This window comes from Diabrotica virgifera, chromosome 10 (genome assembly GCF_917563875.1).
Source record: "Diabrotica virgifera virgifera chromosome 10, PGI_DIABVI_V3a".
Classification (NCBI taxonomy): domain Eukaryota; kingdom Metazoa; phylum Arthropoda; class Insecta; order Coleoptera; family Chrysomelidae; genus Diabrotica; species Diabrotica virgifera.
The window spans coordinates 142,079,323-142,099,394 of NC_065452.1; the positions used below are offsets into that span (position 1 = coordinate 142,079,323).

Consider the following 20,072-nt stretch of genomic DNA (forward strand, 5'->3'; position numbering starts at 1 on the left):
AGTTGTACTTAAAATGCATTAAATTAATTATTTGGCGACTACATATCATTTAATAATTTATAAGCTTCCAAATTACACGCATTTAAATCAGTAAATTGCAATTTATTTTGTATAGTGCAGTCACTGAAAGTAAAAATCAACGATTACCTTCAATTTCGGTGAACCTTCATCGATTTTCACGAAAATTGATCAGTAGTTAGAGGATACCTCAAGAAACAAAGGTGACATGGTACCACCTTGCGCCTTTACCCTGAGGGTAGATACCGCCCCTTCTCGGGGGCGAAAATTATTTTATAAAAAATAACTACACAAATCTATAAAAGAACAAATTATGAGCAAAATTTATTTTATAAAGTTATTAACATATGTCAATACTTTTTAAGTTATTAAAGATCAAAGATTTTAATTATTCGTGAAAAAAATGCATGTTTTGAAGCGGTTTTTCGTAAATCACTGAAAAACTATAAGTTTATTCTAAGAATAAACTCTTAAATCACGCGCCTTTCGATTATTGAGCTACAACCCCTTCGCAAGAAAACCATCCCATATTCCCGGCTTAAGAGAGAGTTGTACTTAAAATAATTTAAATTAATTATTTGGCGACTAGATATCGTTTAATAATTTATGAGCTCGCAAAATATACGCATCTCAATTATTGAATTGCCATTTTCTTTCTATAGTGCAGTCACTGAAGGTAAAAATCAACTATGACTTTCGATTTCGGCAAATCTCCATTCATTTTCACGAAATAGGTGAGCGGATTTTGATGCTATCAACTTTTTCTGGAGCTCATTTTTGCTAGGTATTTCTAAGTACTTTGACAAGTATTTAGTACCTAAGTGTTATAAAATACATCTCTTTCCCGTTATTTAACTTGAATCCTTAGATTTGAACAGTCGGAGAAAAAAATATACATTTAATTAGCAATAACTTACTTTAAATTAACATTAAAGTGTTTTTCAAGTAAGCAATTTATTATATTTTTTATTAGCTTCAATTTTAGTAATGAAAACTTTTTTGTAAAAACTTACAGTTTTTGAGTTATTTATGAAAAATTGCTTTAAAGCATGCATTTTCTTTCACAAAAATTAAAATATTTGATCTTTAATAACTCAAAAAGTATTGATTTATTTTAATCACATTATATAACAAATTTTGCTTACAATTTGTCCCTCTCTCGATTTGTGGGGTTATTTTTTTAATAAAGTAATTTTCACCCCTGAGAAGGGGTGACATATAACCCAGGTTAAAACCCCAAGTTGTTATTGTCAATTCGTGAAAATGAATGGAGATTTACCGAAATCGAAGGTCATAGTTGATTTTTACCTTCAGTGACTGCACTATAGAAAGAAAATGGCAATTCAATAATTGAGATACGTATATTTTGCAAGCTCATAAATTATTAAACGATATGTAGTCGCCAAATAATTAATTTAAATTATTTTAAGTACAACTCTCTCTTAAGCCGGAAATATGGGATGGTTTTCTTGCGAAGGGGTTGTAGCTCTATAATCGAAAGGGCGCGTGATTTAAGAGTTTATTCTTACAATATAAGCTATACGAATTAAACTACTATTAACTTTTTTGTAAAAACTTACAGTTTTTCAGTGATTTACGAAAAACCGCTTCATAAGATGCATTTTTTTCACGAATAATTAAAATCTTTGATCTTTAATAACTTAAAAAGTATTGACTTATTTTATTAACTTTATATAATAAATTTTGCTTTTAATTTGTTCTTTTATTGATTTGTGCAGTTATTTTTTATAAAATAATTTTCACCCCCGAGAAGGGGCGGTATCCACCCTCAGGGTAAAGGCGCAAGGTGGTACCATGTCACCTTTGTTTCTTGACATATCCTCTAACCACTGACCAATTTTCGTGAAAATCAATGAAGGTTCACTGAAATTGAAGGTAATCGTTGATTTTCACCTTCAGTGACTGCACTATACAAAATAAATTGCAATTTACTGATCTAAATGCGCGTAATTTGGAAGCTTATAAATTATTAAATGATATGTAGTCGCCAAATAATTAGTTTAATGCATTTTAAGTACAACTTTCTTTTAAGCCGGGAAGATAGGGTGGTTTTCTTGCACAGGGGTTGTAGCTCAATAATCGAAATGCACGTGATTTATTAGTTTATTCTTAGAGTATATAAGCTATAGGAATTATATCCGCAATACGATATATTTTAAGTTTTCTCAGCATTTTTCTCTTAAGTTAAATCAATTAAAGGGTTGTTTGGGGGTGAAGGGGATGAGCTCAAAAATCGAAACTATATAATTTCAAGAGCTCATAAATAGCTCGTAATTCTGCCGCAAAAACCGATTCAATATTCCTATTTTTAAGTAGTGGGGGGGCTGACTCAGCCCCCCCCCACTAAAGTATTAAATTCCTGCTCAGTGGAACGAGCTCAAAATGTTTAGTTTGCGGAATATGAGAGCTCATAAATAGCTCATAAATCAGGGCTATTTGTTTTTTGATTTTTGCAAGTGGGGGGGGGGGGGGGCAGCTCAACACGGGTCTCGACTCCGGTGGCGAGATAATATAGCAGGAGACCTGACCTGAACACTATGGGCGTGGAGAATTGGATGGAGGCTGCTCAAGACTGAGAACAGTGAAGGCATGTTGTCGAGTCGGCTAAAACCCACGAAGGGTTGTAACGCCACGGAGTAAGTAAGTAAGTTAACCATTTTGTTACCTACCTTGTATACCGTCGGCTCAAGAGTAGCAGGTTTAGTGCTATAAACTCCTAACTACAGTAGCCTTGTACCATTTTTTGACATATAATTATTTTGTGAAGTTTGTGGACTCTTATACAGGGTAGCGAGAGAGTATGGAAACACGGTGATTTCTCGGAAACCGCTTGAACGATTTTTATAAATTTTGGTGGATAGGGGTGTCCTAATACGGCCGACATTATGGTGGTAATTACATTGTTGTCAAATCTTCCGTTTTTCTGGAAATCTAATGAACTTTCTTATTTTAAATGGAACACCCTGTATATTTTTTGTGTTTTAAAGTCCTTAAGACTTACTGATTATTTTTCATGTTATGTCCCTCTACCTAAATGCCATAATTTCGGAGTTATTGCTTCATTTATTAAAAAAAAAAAAATTAACAATTTATAAAAATCAATTTTTTCGGCCCAAATAGACTTTATTTTAGATTATTTGGATCATTGGGAACAAAAATGGTCTTTTGTAATTTTTCTCAAAAGTTAATGGTTTCCGAGTTATAAACAATTTAAAACTGAAAAAAAATCGAAAAATGACGATTTTCAAGGTACAAAAACACAAGTAAAAAAATCATTTTTAAAATTACGAATTACCTAAATTCAAGCTCAAACCTTTTTCTATCAGATCCCTATAGGAATTTTTGGCATATTTTATTCTAAAACATTGTTTTTTTTTAATTGTTAATAAAGCTCATATGAGAGGACGGGCTATCGCGCATCATTAACAACTAAAAAATAATGTTTTAGATTTTAGAATGAAATAAGACCAAATCACTTATCGGCATCTGATAAAATAAAGTTTGACCTTGAATTTAGGAAATTCATAGTTTCAAAAATAATATTTTTTCATCTTTCGATTTTTTTCAGTTTTAAATTGTTTATAACTCGGAAAGGATTAACTTTTGAGGAAAATTACAAAAGACCTTTTTTGCTCCTAATAACTCAAAGAACCTAAAATAATATCTACCCGGTTCAAAAAAATAAATTTGTATAATTTGTTAAAAACTTTTTTTTAAATAAATGTAGCAATAACTCCGAAATTATGGCCTTAAGGTATAGGGAACATAACATAAAAAATAATCAGTATTTCTTAAGGACTTCAAAACGCAAAAAATATACAGGGTGTTCCATTTGAAATAAGAAAGTTCATTAGATTTCCAAAAAAAACGGAAGATTTGACAACAATGTAATTACCACTATAATATCGGCCGTGTTAGATTACCCTGACCCACCAAAATTTATAACAATAGTTCAAGCGGTTTTCGAGAAATTACTGTGTTTCCATACTTTCTCGCTACCCTGTATGTATATTATATACGCAGTAACATTAGAATTGTTACACCCAAAAGGAGTAATTTCTTGAACTTAATTTTTTGGCAACAGAATGAATATTTATTTAACGCATGCTATGATTACAATATCAATGTTTTATCTTTTATACTTTTTGTAAAAATAAAATTTTATCTAAATTTTTTTGTGGAGATACCGATTTATGTAGACCGGCTGGTACAGACATTTTTAGTTATTATCCCTCAGTCTAATTGTATTCAGTGTAAGAAAATGCCTCGAGTTCGAATACACCAAAATTGCCGCCATGATTTTGACATGGGTAGAATAAAATAAATTGTTGTCTATAGAAAAAGATCCCAAAAGATCCGAAACGCCCGAAAAGGAAACTCTGTGTCACTGACATGCGGAAATAATTAAAAAATTTATTTTGGCCATTTCTTAAATCTCCAAAAAGTGTATGATATAAACCTACTTCTCTTCTTCCATTGATTGGATGCACCCAATATAAGCGATTACGTCTCTGTTTTTTTGTTACGGCGATAAATTAGCCATAAAGCCAAAATTTTTGCCCGATTCATTCTACGATAATAAGATGAATGCTGTCGTAAAGTGTGAAAGTCCGATGAGCACGACAAACGGTCGTACGACCGTTTGTCGTGACGACCAAAGTCGTAAACTATGAAATAGGTCTATAGAGATATGGGTTTGTCGTATCGTGAAATCGGCCGTCGTGTTAATTGTACGGCGTTCACGGTTATGCGTGTGTGTCGTATGTGGACAAACAAAGGTAGAGGAACACGAGGAAGATCAACTGGTCAGCCGAGGTATATCTACCACAGAGCGTCAAGATATGCGCTTAGACTACTGGCTCTGCGAGAGCGTTTTGCTACTACGCGTCAAATCTCTGACCATGGTTTGAAGTAGAAGGTAGACCTGTTACTATGCGTACACTATACCATCGCTTTTGGGCTTTTTCGACTGGTTTCATTCTACTCACACAAACTTCCTGTGACTGCTAACCACTGTCATTAACGTTTGAATTGGTGCATCATCACATTGTTTGATTTGCTTGTCTAGAAAATGCTAAGAAGAAATGCGTTCAATGTGCTTCCCCGTTTAGGATTTTGTCCTCTTCAGGGTTTGAGGTGAATGTTTAGTGTTGGCAGCAAAAGCAAACAGTCCGAAAAACACACTGGGGCAAGCGCCGTGTCCTGGTGTTCTTGGATCCTGGGTTATGCCGGACGGTGGTGTCCAGAAGGCTAAGAAGTCAACAGAGAAGAAAGTTTGATGGATTGTTGTTGGTTCCATAGACATTTATGTGTACTGTCCGTGCTTTGCTCTCGACCAGTCTCCCTAGAAACCATTGTACAACGACAGGCGAACCTGCGTCCCTCGTCGGCGGTCAGGAGGTGGCTTTGAGCGCAGCGTGGACAGTGTGCGTTCGAGTGGAGAAAATAGTTGCGGCTATTTTCTTGGGACGAACAGGTATAATTGTGCAATGAAGTTGGGAAACCGCAAAAAACCAACTTCTCCCTGTTCGGGGTAGGGAAGAGGAAATGTTAGAGGTGGGTACGGTAGGCTAACGGGGTAGCCTCAAGGATGTTTTCGTACTCCACCGGGAGTTCGTCAATGCATGTTTGCATTAGAGCGGACGGTACATGAATCTTTTTGCGTTTGGGCTTTCGGTGGAGTACGTGGCCGGAAGATGAACAGGAACATTTGAGGAATTGGTGCAGAGAACGGCAGCATTGGGCGGCAGAATGGCATAATGTAGCATTCAGCGATGGATTGCTATTTTGTTTACAAATGCATGGTGGTCGTAGGATAGTAAGACGCCACCGTGGAGAGAGCCGAGATAATGGTTCGGGGGGCTATTGCCTATGGTAGCCTATCACCACTTGTATTTATTCGAAGCAGTATGACAGCTGTGCGTTATATTAATGACATCTTAAGAACCACTTTACCGCCTTATCTAGACTGTCGTCGACACGTCCTTTTTCGGCAAGACAACAAGCGTCTCCATATTGCTTGTCGAACTATGGACTTTCTACAAGAAGCTGGGGTTAATGTTTTGACGTGTCCACCCCTTTCACTGGAATTAAATCCTATCGGATATGTGTGGGATATGATGAAAAGGAGACTATCCAATTTGCACCATCCTCCACAGACTCTGGCACAGTTAATCCATGAAGTTCAAGTTGCTTGGAACGAGGTGCCACAAGCAAGCATCTATCATCTCATTGCGTCAATGCCTAGACGTTTAGAGGAGTATATTCAGCTATAAGGGGTCGCCAAACACATTATTATTTTTTGATTACTTGTTAATAAAAATTATTGCCAATGTTATCGTTTTATTCTTGATCCAAATCTACCACGTTGCCAACAAATTAAGTTCATGAAATTATTCCTTCAGCGTGTAAAGCGTCGTTTAAACACAACGATAAGTCACAGCAACTAGTTGTGATGACAAGTTGAAACACTGTTTAGACGCTGCGATTCAATGCGATACCACCTTCAACCCAACTCCAACTTTGATAAGTTGTGCGATGCACCGTTTACACACAATGATAAGTTGCAACAACTCGATTGACCTTGATAAGTTGTTTGATTTATCGCTGTGTTTAAACGACCCTTTACACTTCCAGTGTCACTCGGTGTATTTAACTATAAATTCGAAGACATAAATGGAACATGTGTATTTTGCAGATGTTGTACAGATGGAACCACTGGAGATACCTAGTACTAATGTAGGGTTAATTATTGCCACAATTGAAACTGTGGGAATACTTGTTAGCATTACTTTATCATTCATATGTATTCATCTTTATTATATCATTCGTGTGTATTTTGCAGATGTACAGACGGAACACCAGGAGATACCTAGAACTAATGTAGGGTTAATCATTGCTATAATTGGAACTGTGGGGATAATTGTCATCTTTATCATATCATTCATATGTATTCATTTCCGTCAAAAAATAAAACGGTAAGTAACATTTTATATTAACATCAATAATATATTGTTAGGGAGGTTTTCTGTTTTTTCTCGCAAGTTACTAAAAGTAGTCACCACTGGATTATATATACAGTGAGCACGTAAAGGTTGGAATAAATTCATTTTCTCGAGAATGGACAATTTTGGAAAAAAATCCCGAAACAGGTCAATTTTTATTTTTAAATTACGACTTTTTGGCATACATATCATACTAGTGACGTCATCCATTTGGAAGTGATGAAGTCATCGATGATTTTTTTAAATGGAAATAGGGGTCGTGTGATAGCTCATTTGAAAGGCTATTTAATTCTCTATTCAGTAATATAAACATTTACATAATTATTTATACAGGGTGTCCAAGAAAACATTTTTTTTTATTTAATTTATTGACATAAAAAGAAGAATGCTTGTAATTTATTTAATCCAAAATACATTTTACTGCTCTCAGAAAACAGAAAAAAGTGTTTATTTGAAATATATTCATTGCTGTTCGCTTAAACTAAATGTTTAAACTGTCCAGAGGAAGGTGGGTGACGGCTTTGATATTGAATTTAAGCAAAAAACAATATTTATTTGTCAAATAAACATTATTTCCTGTTTTCTGATAGCAGTAAAATGTATTGTGAGTTAAATAAATTACACACATTCTTCTTTTTATGTCAATAAATTTAATTCAAAAAATTTTTTTTTGGACACTCTGTATAAATAAATATGTTAATGTTTATTTTACTGAATAGAAAATTAAATTACCTTTCAAACTAGCTATTTCACGACCCCTATTTCCATTTAAAAAAATCATCGATGACTTCATCACGCCCAGATGGATGATGTCACTAGTATGATATGTATGCCAAAAAGTCGCAATTTAAAAATAAAAATTGACCTGTTTTTGGATTTTTTTCCAAAATTGTCCATTCTCGAGAAAATGAATTTATTCCAACCTTTACGTGCTCACTGTATATACACCGTTATTACATAGGCATCAACGCCCTTATCCTTTGCTGTATCGCTCCTCCATAGGCCGATGAAACACGAAACACCTAGCTTATTCTAAACCAAGCCGTAGATTCTATATAGAATTTTATACTACGACGTTGGCCTTTTTATTTTTCAATGTCCGAGCCGGGAATCGAACACCGATCGAAAATGCACTAGAGTTGCCCATCTAGCGCCTCAGCCCACTAAGCCATCTGACCGACTGGATTAACCTTTGTTTATATATTACTGAATCCTATCTGACTTGCTATACCAATAATTTCTATACGAAGTTGTTCATAATGAGGCAGTTGGCAACCACAGGTTGACCTGTTCGTACAGTCCGTATTTAGTTGTATCTATCAAGTATAATATATTTTTCTTCTTGAATGGCTTTACAACTCAGGATGAATCTTCGCTGCATCCACTATAGCCCTCCATGTTTACGATCTTACGCTCTCATTTTCCATTGTTGTACCCCAATCCTAGATAACTCTCCTTCCTCCTCATCATTCGTTCATCTTTTTCTGGAACGGCCTACTGATTTTCTCTCCTTGAGAGACTATCTGGTCTCTCAAAGAACATTGTCTTTAACATTCTGTCTTCCTCTGATATTACCACATGACCTGCCCAACTTATCCGGTTAGCTTTTTATATGTCTGACAATGTTTTCAGTACCATACAGTCACCAATTCAGCATTCAGCTCTTGTCAATTCATCTCTTTTAGGGCCAAATATTATTCTGAGAACCTTCCTTTCAAATACCAGTAGCTTATTAATTTAGTTCCCGCTGATGTAGAGTCCATGTTTCACTTACATATACATAACAACTGGACAAATTATTGACATGTACGGTCTTAATTTAGATTTTGTTTTTAGCAGTTTAGATCTTAATAATGATTAATGATGATACAATGAGAATATAATGCTCTATTTCCCACAGCTATCCTTGCTGAGACTTCTTTTACTACTCCGAAGTTGTGATCATTATTAGTTGTGTTCTGCTTAGCTCTTGATCTTGGATCTTTAGTTACTAGTATGTATTTCGTCTTCTCTTCATTTATTCGAAGGCCCAACTACCTGTTTTTTCCTCGAGTTGTGAAAACACCTCTCTCACGTCTCTTGTACAATAAGCGACTGCATCTAGATCATCAGCAAAGGCCAACAATAGTTTTGATCCTCGATTCGCAAATCCCCTGTCAGCTCAAATGATATTTTACTCATTGCATAGTCTAAAGCCAAATTGTATAGCAACGGTGATAAGGGGTCTCCTTGTCTAAGTTCTGATGTTATACTAAATGGTGTTTTATTTGAACATCGACGTTCTGTTTCCTATTTTTAACTGTGCATATGAGTCTGTCACGCAGATTTGAGTTAGCTCCATTAATTTTCTTGCTATTCTCATTTCTAGTATTGCTAGCCATAGTCTGCTTCTTTTTATCGAATACAATATAATATCAGGGACACATATATAATGGGGGATATAGTTGACCTGGAATAGTTTAATTTTAATAGGTCTTGATGGAGTATGTTGCCGACTAACTGCTTAGGCGGTATAACCTATTGTGTACCACTGGTTGGTTTGTACGGACGTATCACGTACGTAACACTGTACGGACGTAATATAGCTTGTAGTCACTTTCAAGCATACTATCAGTGATGTGTTTATAATTATTGAGATGTCCAATTTGAAGAAGTACCAACTTCTGTGCTAGCTCTTAGTAGGTCTGCTATAAGGGAATTCTAAGCTGAACAGGCAGTTGAACCTGATGGGACTGGCAGTTGATGACCTATGCAGATTCTGTCATTTAGACGAAGAAACAGCAGAGCATATTTTATGTCAGTGTGACAGCCTGACAAATGTGCGAATCTTTGGATTAGTCGGGCTATTTACCATAGAAGGGCTGTAATACTTAATGAATAAAATAACGGAAACAAGTAGAACATATGGATTAGATATAAACACCAGCAAAACCAAGCTAATGATCATCAGCAAGCAAAACATAACTGGAACAAATCTGTATGTGAACCAAATGAAAATTGAACGTGTCTCACAATACAACTATTTGGGAACTATAATCAATGAGTCGTGAGACAATACTCAAGAGATTAGATGTTGCATCAGAAAGGCAATCAGTACATTCTTGACTATGAGCTCTGTGTTCAAGAGCCATTACCTCACCCTAGAAACAAAAATAATACTCCTCAAATGTTACGTGTACTCAGTGCTTCTATACGGAGTAGAAACGTGGACATTGAAGGCAGAAACTCTATCGAAACTTCAGGCTTTTGAGCTATGGTTGTACAGAAGGATCCTGAAGATACCATGGACAGACAAAGTCACCAATGAAGAAGTACTACGGGGATGAATACAACCGCAGATTTAGTCAACATGGTGAAGGGCCGTAAGCTGCAGTACTTGGGACATATAATGAAAAATCAAGGCATTTTACCATGCACATACTCCAATGCATTTTACAAGGTAAAATTAAAGGAAAATGGGCCCCAGGACGAAGAAGAATATCCTGGCTTGCTAACCTGAGAGCATGATATAGAAATACCTCAACACAGCTATTCCGTATAGCAACCAACAAAGTCATCATAACCAGAATAATCGCCAACTTTTGGCGCCCGTACTCGCCTGTCTACGAGTAATGATTTTTCTTTGGTAACAAAATATGACTTTCTGTTAAGTGAAGCCTCCTTTGAGTTTTCCTTAGTTTACAATAAGAATCTTAATCTTTATATTATTTGCATTTATAGATCACCTGCCTCTTCCGTGGAACTATTTTTTCAGAACCTGCTAAATTTGTTAGATGACCTGCCCCATAAAAGTAGAAAAATTTTATGCGGGGACTTAACATTGATTATGCTGCTGCTTGTGCTACACAAATATCCTTGGTCAACATATTTGAATCGTATGGTCTAACAATGCACGTTGATTCTCCTACAAGGATTACAAAAACTTCATCTACCATAATTGATTATACAGTCTCAGATTTCTCACCCCTTGATGTCAACTCTACAATAATTATTAATGCTGGACTATCTGATCATGAAGCAGTTTATACGAAGTTTAATATCTCCAGCAAACCCTCCTCGAAAACCCGACGTTTAGGCAGGATTGTTTTCCCCCGGAACTTTCGTAAATTCCAAAATTTATGCTTAACCTCTGAGTGGCGCTTTCCTGCCATGGACGTGGATAATAATTTCAGTGAATTCTTAGATAAGCTTATCTGTCTCTTCCATAAAGCATTTCCTTTAATTGCAATTAAGCCAAAACATCACAAACCCTGGACTACTAAAGGTATCCGAATACCTTCCAAGAATATGCGTTCTCTTCTCTATATCAAGAAATTTACTACCAACGTCTCTATCACTGAATATATCACCAAGTACAGGGCAACCTATCTTAAACTTATAAAATCAGCTAAAAAAGTCTACTACCAGAACCGTCTGGGAAGCTCCAAAAGTGTTACAAAAGAAACTTGGTCCATAATAAACGATCTTCGAAATAAAACCCACACTGCTCAAACATTTTCCCTTCCAGACCCTGAAAATCTAAATGAATACTTTGTTAATGTGAGTAAAAATATTACATCAACTATTTTGCCACAAGATCCCATTTCCTATCTCCCTAATTCAAGAAAGGTCTCGAATTCATTCTTTATAAAACCAGTCGATACATCTGAACTGATCCAAACAATCAATAGTATCAAAAGCAAATCTTCCTGTAGTACTGATGGTCTATCGATAAAAATATTTTCTAATCTTCCAAAAAACGTGTTAGAAGTCCTCATCTCACTAATTAATGATTCTTTTGAGAAAGGTAAATTTCCAGAGTGCCTGAAGATAGCCATCATTATTCCTCTTCATAAGGGTGGTGAAATATCTAATACCTGCAATTATAGACCTATTGCACTACTACCGGTACTCTCCAAAATCATTGAGAGACTCATAAAAGCCCGACTTATGTCCTTTCTAGTTGAAAACAACATTTTATCACAAAATCAGTTCGGCTTTTTAAATAATAAATGCACCACTGATGCCATGTTTTCTGTACTACATGAGGTTTATCAAGCACTGAACAATAATCTTCACACTGCCACCGTTTTTGTGACTACGCCAAAGCTTTTGATTGTGTAAATCACAACATTTTGATAAAAAAACTAAATTTCTACGGAATTCGAGGCATTTCTTTAGATTGGTTCCAATCTTACTTGGATGATAGGAAACAACTGGTTAGAGCAAATGATACAGACTCTAGTCTCAAAAACATTGTATGTGGGGTACCTCAAGGTTCAGTATTGGGTCCTCTACTTTTCCTTATCTTTATTAATGACATCACTAATTTAAAAATCGATGGAAAAATCTTTCTTTTTGCTGATGATACCAGTATCACTTGGAGCAACTCAAATATTGCAACTCTTCATGCTACTATAACTTCTGATCTACTTACAATAAAAACCGGGTCTGACTCAAATTTACTCTCGTTTAACGTAGATAAAACAGTAGCATTGTCTTATAAAGGAGCTCTTCAACCCTTACCTCTTAATAACAGCCAGATCAGTACCATTGATTCTGTAAAATTTCTTGGTATTTTTTTAGACAGCAACCTTAAATGGTCCCTCCATATCGATTTGTTACGGAAGAAACTCTCTTCAGCTTGCTATGCTATAAGATCTGTTTCGAATGAACTCAATTTAGAATCTTCAAAAATAACATATTTTTCTTTGTTCGAGTCACATCTTCGTTATGGTCTTCCTTTTTGGGGTTCTGGTACAGCTGGCCAATTCGATGTTATTTTCAAATTACAAAAAAGAGCAATAAGATATCTGTTTGGCCTCAGAAGAACAACACATTGCAGAAGTTATTTCAAAGATCACGGAATTTTAACCCTTCCATCTTTGTATATTTTAGAAACTGTTTGCTTAATTCGTAAACATCTACATGTCTTTCCACCAAGACCTAATCATGACTACTTCACGAGAAATTCTACGTTTGACGTCTATTTGCCGACACCGTCCTCGGAGTTAGTAAAGAAATCGATATTATATTCCGCAAAAAAAATGTACAACCATCTCCCCCTACAACTAAAATCGGCACCATCTTTCCACAAATTCCGTAAACTGACAAAAGCCTACCTGTCTAAAAGACCATATTATTCAGTAGAAGATTTTTTTAGTCAATAACTAAGAAATTACAGTACCCTTTGCACAAGTAGTATTTTTATTATTTTTTATCTATATTTGGGTGTCATATGCAGCAGCTTAACTTTTTAACTTTTTAACTTTTAAACCTTTTTTATTAATTATTAGGTACACTATGCATTTGCAATTTATTTAAATTTAAGTTAAATTTTTAACGGTCTCGTTATTAGACCTTTTAAAATGGACCAGGTTAGAGAATGTAATTCGGTCTAGAGGACCAAAATAGATATGAAAAGGTCGCAGTGCAATAGGTCAAAAGAATTGAATCTATCTATTTATCTATCGTGCTGCTCTATATACTCACTTCTGTCAAATATTTGGAAGCTCGCGATAATATTTTACATGGTTTCTTGGGTTTAACATGTTTTTAATGTCGTTTTGCACCTTCATGTCTTTGAAGAAACATTTCGACAAGTTTTCCAAGGATTTATCTATTGTAAGTAGAAAACCCTCTGTTTCGGGAACTATCTTTCCTGCTTTATTGTCGAAATCGTCCTGGCTGGGTTTATGGGATGCTCCTGTAGAAGTTTCTCTATCCAGATGCGCCTTTTTTATTTCTGAGATTTTTACGCATTTATATGATTATTATTACGTGATTACTACAATTAAAATAACCTTTTTAGTGAAAAGAGGGAGAAAATGATAGCTGTAGAAACAGCCCGGGCTGCCATTGTTACTCAGTGGACCAAAAAAGTTATTATTGAAAAAATCAGTAACTCCTCTGAAAACATAGCAGAACCGTTGGTAAGTTTACCTATTATTTTTATTTATTTACGTAGATATTGCTCGTCCACTCTAACTTTTCCATGCGTCGCGATTCATTTTCAAACAAATTAATGTCAAAACATAAAGTGAAACGAACGTCGACGTGTATATACATTTTGTATACTGCATATGTTTCACTTTATGTTTTGATTTAATTTGTTTGAAAATGAACCGTGCCACATGGGAAAAGATAAAATGAAACTACTATACATAGCCCAGTAAATGAACGGGAAATACGGCGATACCGTGTAATTTTCAGGGGCAACTCCGAATTGCATGAAAATTTGGATTTAGGTTCTACTTACCCTCCACTTCAAAGTTGAAATTGTGCCGTTGGTTGCTTTTACTTGGGGGGTGACAATGACCCCTTCTCAGGGGTTAAAAAACATACGTTCAAGATAAGACCGGAAATGGATAAATTGACTGGTTTTAAGCAACTTTTTCTCTATAGAGTTTTTTATATAAGTCAATACTTTTCGAGTTATTTCCGATTGAAAATGTTTATTTTTCGACAAGAAAACTACGTTTTCAGACGGTTTTTCGCAAATAACTCAAAAAGTAAATACATATTTGATAAAAAAAATATTCTTAAAGTGTAGCTTATAAAAAACCGAAACAAATGGTGTAGGTATCAGTAAAGTCTATCAATCGAGCAAAAACAAAGTTGTAGCTCATGAAAAATACGTTCTTATTCGTCTAATTCCCAATCGAATATTTCAAGGTGAAATCACCGAAAAATTAAGCACTTTTCGGAAAAAACCCGTTCAAACTTTTTTAAAGTGTTTATAAAAAGCTTTATTTTGATTGCTTATAAAAGTTTCTAGCATTAAAAATATGCGAGTTACACTCAAAATAAAGTTTGCCCTCTTTTTTTTTTGGAAAAAAAATGAAAATCTCCCTGTGTTTAGCTCCCCAAATAAAATTATTCGCTACCGCTTTACAAACAATTTACTTATCTATTTTTGATATGATCTGTCAGTCACACCGGTTTAAAGTGCTTATTTTTGAAAGGGTTATAGTTGAAAAAGCTTGAACGGGTCACTAATCACGAGTGTATGCAAATTTTGAACGGCCATATCTTAACCAATTTTTGTCTTACGGAAAAACAAAATGAAACTAGCATATTTATAAGAGCAAAACCTACATTTTTTTACTGTTTAAGATTTTTCTTATCACTAATACTTTTTAAGTTATTTTGAAAAAAGGAAATTTTTCAAAAATTTTTAGAAAATTTCTTTTTACTATAAAACATTTTTTTTCAAAAATAAGCACTTCAAACCAATCAAACTTACAGATCATATAAACAATACACATAGTTAAAATAAATGGTAAAGCGGTAACGATTAATTTTATTTAGGGTGCTAAAAAGAGGGAGGTTTCACGATTTTTTTTACCAAAAAAAGGGGCCAACTTTTTTTCAGTGTAACTCGTTTATTTTTGATGATAGAAACTTTTGTAAAACACAAATATAAAACTTTTTTTTAGATACTTTAAAAATGTTAATAAGCTTTTCCCGAAAAGTGCTTATTTTTCGGTGATTTCGCGTTGAATTTTTCGATTTGGAATTAGACTTTGCTTTTAATCAATTTATAGACTTTACTGATACACCATTTTTTTTCGGTTTTTTATAGGCTACACTTTTGCTAAGAGTGTTTTTTCGATAACATATTTACTTTTTGAGTTATTTGCGAAAAACGGTGTAAAAACGTAGTTTTTTTGTCGAAAAATAAACATTTTCAATCGCGAATAACTCAAAAAGTATTGACTTACGTAAAAAAATTTATAGAACGAAAGTTGCTTATAATCTGTAAGTTTATACATTTCCAGGTTTATTTTAAACACGCGTTTTTCACCCTCGAGAAGGGGTGACTGACACCCCCCAAGTAAAAGCAACCAATGACACAAATTCAACTTTGAAGTGGAGGGTAAGTAGAACCTAAATCCAAATTGTCATGCTATTCGGAGTTGCCCCTGAAAATTACACTCCAAAACGGTCATTTATTGGGCTAACAATCCTATTTGTCCCCTTAAGGGGAGGGTATGGTTTGAAATCAACATTTCGAGCACATTTTTATGATTGTGTTTGTAACTATGGTAGAATTATTTTATTTTTAAATTAAATAAACATATTCAGTACAATTCAAAGAATATTCAAAGAAAATTTCAAGGCAAAATATTGAAAAATAAGCCAACGATAGCAAATTTTTACAGACACCTCAAAAAAAATGGATTTTTCGGTGGACATCAGAACTCGACATTGGATCATGTGAAACAAATGAATAAAAATAATAAAAAAAGATTTTATTAGCTTATGAGTTTCTCGAGGTAAAGCTGTCGAGTTTATTTTAGTTTTAACGATTTTTGAGTTTTTGGTATCACACAGAAGTCAATACATCGAAATTTTTTTGTAAAATAGGGTAAAAATCAACATACCTTTTATTGTTAAACAAAAAATAAGCATAAGACAAAAAATATCTCGACATTGTTACCTCACGAAATGTCTAAAGCAAATATGTATATGCAAAATTTCAGGTGGATCTATCAAGTAGTATTTGAGTTACAATGTCCACCGCCTTTGAAAAAAAGCAGTTTTGAGAAAAACGCATTTAAAGTTTTGACAACTTTTATTTTCAATTTCTTTTTGTCTGTCAAATCGTAAAGTGATGCGCTCCGGAATATATGTTTTTGAATCGCGGGGTAATTTACAAAAGAGAAGGGGAACAGCTGTTGAACGTTCTTCACTACACTCAAGCGCGCTGGCGCGAAACTGCTGCAAAGTCAATCAATGGTAGGGGTATTCATTAGGGTGCATCGAAAAAATAAAAGTTGGAAATGTTATATCTAATAGCGTGAAAAGTTGCTAGTGTTATTGTTCAACATATTAGTATTTTTATAAAAATTTTTTTCTGAATTTTCTGCCCCCCCCCCCACAACGACCTTGAATTTTATTAAATACCTGATTTTTATGGAAACTTCAATTTATATTATTTGGAATAAAATATGTGCACTAAGATCAATTAAAGAAAACTTAAAATGTTGTAAATTACAAATTTAAACGATATTTAAAGTTTTATTTGTTTTTTTAGTCTCCCCAGCCCCTTTGAAATGTCCCGCTTCGTGAGTCCGTGCGTGTAATTTTCACTTATGTTTGGTGCGATGTCTTACTTTGTTATTATTGTTGTTTGTAAATTAAAGATTTTTAAAATAGATAAACCAGGACCGTGGGGAATAAAATCAAGATGTGCTGTGGACCGTCCCATTTTTTGGCAACCACCAAATATACCTGCAAATGTTTTACCGAAATACAAACAAGCGATGAAGTTTTGTGGTTGCAAGGGGATAAAAAACTCGGAAAGAAAGAGCCAGAATTTTCTGGTATTGCCGAACAGGTTACAATTAAATTGGAGGAAATATGGAAAAAGGTTTTAATTCCAATAATTTAATATACAAGAATTATTCAGCTTTTAAAAGCCTATCATGACAAATATATGAAACTTATGAAACCATTTAAGAACAGGCAAAACAGTGAATTTTACAAAAATAAAATTCAATGCTTTAAGAACAAAAGTAAAACTACACGTTTCGATCTTGCAGCATGCAAATGTGACACTCTGATTAATTGTCTTTGTAGCAAATCTCAAAAAGTGCCTCTGCATGAGCGCGAATTTCTATTAAATCAAAGAGGTCCCAGAAAAATGATGATAAGCTCAATTGATAGGGAAAACAAAAACAAATGTAATCAGAGAGAACAACGGTAAAACAAGAAAGTTACCGACGCAAAGACAAAACTTTGGCTCAAGTAAAAAACAGTATCAAGTTTTATGGTCAATATGGGTATCCGCTGTCTGGTATATCAGAAAGTATCAAATCCAGCTATTGCATGTGACGAAACAGTCGTAAATACTGGTGTTAAGGGTGATGTAATACTGCTGTTAGAAGAACATCTTAAAAAATAGCTTCAGTGGTTTGTATGTCTGCGACATTCAAATGATCTACCCCTTGGACATCAAAAGAAGTTTGCCAGTGACCAAATCAAAAACGTGGGGGTCTTCAAAGTTTCTCCTATAAAAATTTTGATTCAAACTACTACTTTGAGTTAATTAACTAACAAGAATATCACCTTACAGAACCACCTATATTCTCTAAATTTTCGAGTGACAATCTGTGAGATTTTATTAAGAATCCTAACTTAGACCCTTTTAACATTGAGATTGAGAAATTGAGAAATGTGTAGAACGATGTGTCAAGCTTGTGACACAAGCTTCTCTAGCAGTTTGTGGAGCGTATTCGAGGAATGGATTTATAAAAACTCGAATTGATTCCAGAAAAACTATGCCTCACTTTAATGCTAAATCGGAAGACATCTTCTAATAGAAGGCTTTTACCATATTTTTTTGTAATATTTATATAAGTACCCAATTTTGTACTTTGCTTTATATTTATTTTAGTATTAAAAAACTTGGGTGACGTCAGGGAGACAGATAAGTTAGGCTAGTTTGTTATAAAAAGAATGTTTTAGTACACTTTTCTTAAGTAAAATTTTTAATTGCCTTGTGAAACCAGAAAAAATTTTCCAATTTAAACCGAATTTATTTATTCAAGTTCTATAAGGTATTACATTTCCCTTGCAAAAGAAATTTGCATAATAATGTATTTTTTCTAATTTTTAGTTGCCGTGGGGGGCAGAAAATATTTTTTTATTTCAACGTAATTTTACTAAAATACTGAAGAGTGTGTTAGGCAAGTTTTGTGAGCTATTACATTTTCGTTTCAAAATAAAAATTTTTTTCGTCTGTTAACATTTTTTCAAAATTTTTAATTGTCTTGGGGGGCAGAAGATATTTTCCAATTTCGAAAAAAAAATTACCAAAATACTTAACAGTTGATTGGGCAACTTTTGTAAGATATTACTTTTCCATCGCAAAGAAAAATTTTTTTCGCCTTTTTCGATGCACCCTAGTATTCATCATGCTGTGTTACCGGTAATTTTGCTCCGATAAATCTGAAATTTTCAGAGAGTATTCTTGAAGTTATGTACAGTCGAACCCCGATAAGTCGGCCTCCGATAACCCGGAAGTTCGGCTAACCCGGACAGATTTTCATCAGACAAAACAAACATTTTTCCACTTTGACCGAGTTTTTTACCAAGAAATAAAGATTACTCTATACAACTGTACGTAATTTAGATATATTGCATAGTTATGTTCTTGTTTTTGCAATTATAATGTGTATTTGTTTATTATTTATATGTATTTTATTAATTTTTACCATATTCTCCGGCTAACCCTGATTTTCGATAACCCGGATCGGCCGCGGTCCCGATTAATCCGACTTATCGAGGTTCCACTGTACTTTCATTTAAAATAATTAAAAAAATAGAAAATTTCAAAACTAATCTAAGGTCACGGTAGTGATCTTTTTCATTTTATTCGTTTACATTTTAGCTTATGCCAGTGGTTAAAATCGAAAAACAAAAACTTCAAGTTAACAACAATGATGATGGCAAAGTTTCTGAATACGAATTGCCCATGGATTCTGATTGGGAAATACGTAGGGAAAATTTGTTATTGGGCAAAAATCTTGGAGAAGGGGCTTTTGGTAGAGTTGTAAAAGCTGAGGCCAGTAATATTGTCAAACCAGGAAACTCAGTTATTGTAGCAGTTAAAATGTTAAAAGGTACACTATTTTTAACAGTTTCAACAGCTTCAACAGCCAGGGTACTGAAGGGTTTTTTCGACAGGTAATACCTGTTAAGAACAAATTATAACTATTTCCTGCGTATGATCTGGCGGCCATTTTTATTTATAAACAATTTAATCTCAAAAAACGGTCCTTTTTCCTTTTTTTTGCAAATTAATGGAAAACAGTAAAACTTATGGCTTTCTTAGTACAAACACCTTCTAGAGAATGGAAAAAGCTTTAAAATGGCATATTACAAAGTTTAATACACTCAATTATTGTTAATATAATTGCGAAAAACGGTCTAAATTTCAAAAAAATTAATTTCGCAATAACTATTGTAAAAATAAGTATAGAGCTTTAAAAATTTTGTCAAATGAGGGTTCTTTGGTGCTTAATATGTGACAAAAATTTCAAA

The 20,072-nt window shown here is 34.1% G+C and overlaps 1 protein-coding gene across 4 annotated transcripts in view; it reads left to right on the forward strand.

Moving 5' to 3' along the window:
• Positions 1-20,072, forward strand: part of LOC114332769 (fibroblast growth factor receptor homolog 1) — a 219,043-nt gene that overhangs the window by 187,053 nt on the left and 11,918 nt on the right. For all 4 annotated transcript variants that reach the window (XM_050663224.1, XM_050663221.1, XM_050663222.1 and 1 more), the window contains exons 7-9: positions 6,884-7,016; positions 13,834-13,954; positions 19,420-19,651. In XM_050663224.1, the coding sequence (XP_050519181.1) occupies positions 6,884-7,016; positions 13,834-13,954; positions 19,420-19,651 (486 nt within the window). The remainder of the gene's footprint in view (positions 1-6,883; positions 7,017-13,833; positions 13,955-19,419; positions 19,652-20,072) is intronic.